The sequence below is a fragment of the Megascapheus bottae genome, chromosome 10 (assembly GCF_031878675.1).
Source record: "Megascapheus bottae isolate mThoBot1 chromosome 10, mThoBot2.hap1, whole genome shotgun sequence".
Lineage (NCBI taxonomy): Eukaryota > Metazoa > Chordata > Mammalia > Rodentia > Geomyidae > Megascapheus > Megascapheus bottae.
Genome location: NC_143518.1, coordinates 9,624,174 through 9,628,618, shown reverse-complemented (window position 1 = coordinate 9,628,618; position 4,445 = coordinate 9,624,174). Strand labels below are relative to the sequence as shown.

The following is a 4,445-nucleotide window of genomic DNA, read 5'->3' as shown; positions in this document are numbered from 1 at the left end:
AAAACTGGAAATGGTGCTGTGGTTGAAGTAGTAGAGCATTAGCCTTGAGCTAGATAGAGTTCAGGGCCAAATTCTAGGCTCAGAGTTCAAGCACCACCACCGACCAAGAATGAATGAATGAATGAATTAATTAATTAATAATGTGAACTATAAAACAAATTTGTTAAAGATAATGGAAATGAACATAAAAAGATTTAGCCTTGAATGTGGAACAAAGGGCTGTTATACTACAGGAATAATTTTCTCTAACAAGAGTAGAAGAATAAAAAATTCATAAATTTACAAAAAAATTAGTTATATAGGAAACTGCATGCCCACAATCACAAGACATATCCATATGAGGTTTGGGTAAGTCTATGTTTTACCATTAAAACAGAGTTCAATATGTACATCTCTGCTGCTCAAAAGAACACAATAAATATTTAAAGACTATTCATAGAAAATTTACTATTTCCAATCAGAATCATATACATGATTTTCTTACTCTTTTACATAAATATTTTTTCATAGTTGCTGTATAATATTTGTTTCAACTAGACAATGACAAATAAGCTTTAGTCAATACCTGTTTTCATTTTCCTGAAGTCTTTGTAAAAGTATTATTTTGAAATAAAAATAGATTCCTGCCTTTGACCATCTTAAAAATGGCACGCAGAATATTACCCTAACCACCTCAAAACTGCATTTCGTACAATGTTACATGTTACAAAGATCTGGAAGCTCTTATCTCAATCCAGAACATTTCTTCAGAATGACAATGAGCAAACCAAGGTTTCGGTGATTCACAGACCACATTCAGAGGATTATACCTCATCTATGTGTCAATAGCTAACTTTAATGTGTTATCCCAATTCTAATGAAATTAATTGTTGGAACTTATTTTCTCCTACGGATTTTTCAATATTTCAATAAGTCATTGTTCATTAATATAAATACCATTCTATTGAATAAATGGAAGCATTGAGTGAGCGCCCTGCTGTGGTATCCACACAGCTGGACCAGGGAATGGGAAATCTTACCCTTGGAAGAATGACTGCCCCAGAGAGGTGGAGGGAATGGAAAACACAAAAGTGGGCCTTTCTTGCACAGTGGGAAACAAGACAAAGGAGAGGCAAACATTCTTCAGAGAAATATCTCAGATGGTTTTGTTGTTTCCTTTCTTTTATGTCTGTCTTCCCAGAAAACCACCACTATCAAGATATGGCCAATTCCACCCTGGTGACCTATTTCCTCCTCATGAGCTTTGCTGAGGACTGGAATCTCAGGCTCCTGCTCTCCATGCTGCTCCTGCTCATGTACCTGTCCACCCTGCTAGGGAATCTGATCATCATCACTGTCACCACCCTTGATCAGAACCTGCACACGCCCATGTACTTCTTCCTCAGGAATCTATCCATTGTGGACATATGCTACATTTCTGTCACTGTTCCCAATGTCTGTGTCAACTCTGTTACTGGAAACAAGGTCATCTCTGTGGCTGGCTGTACAATGCAGATTTTTCTTGTCATTTACTGTGCTTATGTAGAGATTCTGTTTCTGACTTTCATGGCTTGGGACCGCTATGTGGCCATTTGTCAGCCCCTTCACTACCCTGTCCTCATGAACCGTAAGTTCTGTGTCCAGACCTCACTGGCTTCAGTCCTCACTGGTTCCATTTATTCAGCTGTACACACTGGCAACACATTCCGGTTACCCTTCTGTCAGTCCAACAAGGTCCCTCAGTTCTTCTGTGATATCCCCTCCCTGCTGAGGTTATCATGCTCAGACACCTTCCTCAATAAGCTCTTGCTGCTCCTATCAGTCCTGGGTATTGGAGGTGGCTGTTTCTTTATCATAGCATTGTCATACATTCGAATCTTTTCTACTGTGTTCAAATTACCAACCAGAGAAAGAGGAAAGGCCTTTGCTACCTGTACACCTCACATCCTTGTAGTAACTGCCTTCCTCAGTTCCATCTCCTGTGTCTACCTAAGGCCTGCCACAACTTCTGAAACAATCCAGGACATCATTCTTTCCATCTTTTATATCATTGTCCCACCATTCTCAAATCCTATTATCTACAGTCTTAGGAATAAGCAGGTAAAGGAATCTGTGAGGAAAGTGATACTGAGACAGTTATATTTAGGAAAATAATAAAGATATATTTAAGCAACTAGAAAAATTCCTATATAAATTTCATAAATTATACTATTTGATATCTAGGTGATTAGTCTTATAAAATAAGTATTGTTAAGTTTTTCCTCAATATTTGTATCTAGCCCTCATAAGTATGTCATCTAGTTCATAAGTACAGTCCAGATATTTTTCTGAGAATCTATTTAGATTAGTAATATTTATCATTTTTTATGTTTATTAGTCCTTAAATACTATGGAGAATTTGGAGTTCTTATCAGGTAAAACACAGATAAGCCTATTCTTTCTGAGCAGATTGGGAACAAAAGTCCTCAGTTTGTGACCACATATATTAGACCATATGAATTTTCCATAGAAAACGTGTTTATGTATATTGATTTCTTACTTTCCCTTTTTTTAGAAAGAATTTACAGGGTGACAGAGGTGCTTGACTCAGCTAGTTATTCTAAGCCAAAGTTCACACTACTCCTTTCTGTAAAGGTTTTGTACTACCAATTTTTTTTACTATTAGTGTTTGGAACATCATTGAAATGTCAGTTTTTCCATGGAGAATTATTAATAATTTTACATTTTTAATCAGAATTAGGGCTTGAACTCATTACTTGGACAATGTCCTTTAGCTTTTTTGTTCAAAACTGGCTATTACTTGGTACAAAATATTACAGCTAGAGGAATCCAATGATATATAGACAAAGGCTATTCAAAAAATTATCATAAACTATTAGCTTGTTTGCAAAAGGTTTTATGTTAATCTTTTAGTACATAAAGTAATTTGCATTTAACATGTCACAGGGAGCTGCCTCCCATCAAAGGCAAGCAAATTGATGTGCTTAAATAAAACTCCATTTACTGTAGGGGAGAATAAAAAGAAAGAAAAAATGGGAAGAAAAAGGAAAAAGGTGGTAAAGTACAGCTAGGGTGCTGGTTTCATATTTGAAATTAAGGAGATGCGATGGTTGTGTTATCTAACTATGACTGTACTTAACCTTTTCTCTTGCACACATGCCAATAGATACCACATTGATTTCACTGTTTTAATTGTGCAAGTTATTTTATTTCAACAGAAGATATGAATAGCTAGAATCAAAGGGCTAGAATATTGCTTTGTTGATAATACTTGTTCAACAGCTGCCTACTTGCTTAATGCACAGGAGTGAGAGAAAGAGCTGAGAGACCCAGGGAGGTTCTGGGTATTGTAATCCGCCTGCGGGCTTCCTTTCCTTTCAAGCAAAAGGCAAGGGATCTGGGTACTGACTGTAAACAAAGGGCTTTTTCAAAGCTAGCTCTTTGCTTTTCTTCCCCAACTTGCAAGAACAAAAGCAATCAGTCCAAAAGGGCCTTGAACAAACTTTACCAAGGCCCCCAGTAAGAGATAGAAGTTTATGCAGAGTAATACAACCGTCTCCACCAAGAATGGTAACACCACTTAAGGAACCCAAAAGTCTCTAGTGATTGCAGCAGTTATTCTTATCCTGAGTCCTATTTACATTAAGAGTCTATCCACAAAAATCTCACACAGTTTAAGATTAGGGTTTTCCTTATCAGTTTCTGTATACAAACTGTACAGCTAAGTGAGGGGAAAAAGGTGTAGATAATCAGAGCAAAGAGAATTCCAAAATGGTTTGTAGGAAATGAACTCAGGATTTGAAAAAGAGTAATAGCATTTTTGGACATGTCTTTTGTGGCCAAGTAAATAAAGGTTAAAACCAACAATGTTTTCTATCTATTTCCATTATCCTATCAAGTTATCTTCCCTGTGTTCCTAGCAGTGCTGAAGGGTATACTGCGAAAAGTATGAATAATGTTAGACATGATTATTTTTCTTGGGGGGTGGGGAAGAGTGTGACATTGTCTCAGTGATAGCGTTTAAAGTAACCAGATTCAAAACTCGCAATAATAGCATGAATTTTCATGTACTGAGTGTTGCATTAGCCAATTTTTGGAACATTATTGACCTCTCATAATAACCCCTAAAGAAACTGATGAGATATTTTCATTTTAAGACACACACACACACACACACACACACACACACAGACACACACAAATCTAGGCTCAGAGAAGTTAAGTCAACTGTTGAGGGTTACACAGCAAGTGAAAAGACAGAAGCAAGTTAGAGCCCTGTCATTGTACTTAGTTCTTCTGACAGCCTGGCTAAAGGAACTTTCTCTCTGAGTAATGTGGGCTTTGGATAGTTGCTGCTGCTGATTTTGTGGGACCATTTTTTGAACTCAGGATCTGTGCTTGCTAGGCAGACTTCAACTATTTGAGCCACCATGCCCAGCCTTTTTCAAATAAGGTCTCAAAACGTC

The 4,445-nt window shown here is 37.1% G+C and overlaps 1 protein-coding gene across 1 annotated transcript; it reads left to right on the top strand.

The window, feature by feature from the left end:
* The first annotated feature begins 1,200 nt into the window (after window positions 1–1,200).
* Window positions 1,201–2,133, top strand: LOC150057509 (olfactory receptor 14C36-like). The gene has a single exon (XM_090339730.1). It carries the CDS (start codon window positions 1,201–1,203, stop codon window positions 2,131–2,133), a length of 933 nt encoding a protein of 310 aa, XP_090195856.1.
* Window positions 2,134–4,445: the final 2,312 nt, after the last annotated feature.

Bases quoted from the DNA above. Each gene is read 5' to 3' on its own strand.
- LOC150057509 (XM_090339730.1), top strand. From the start codon at position 1,201: ATGGCCAATTCCACCCTGGTGACCTATTTCCTCCTCATGAGCTTTGCT.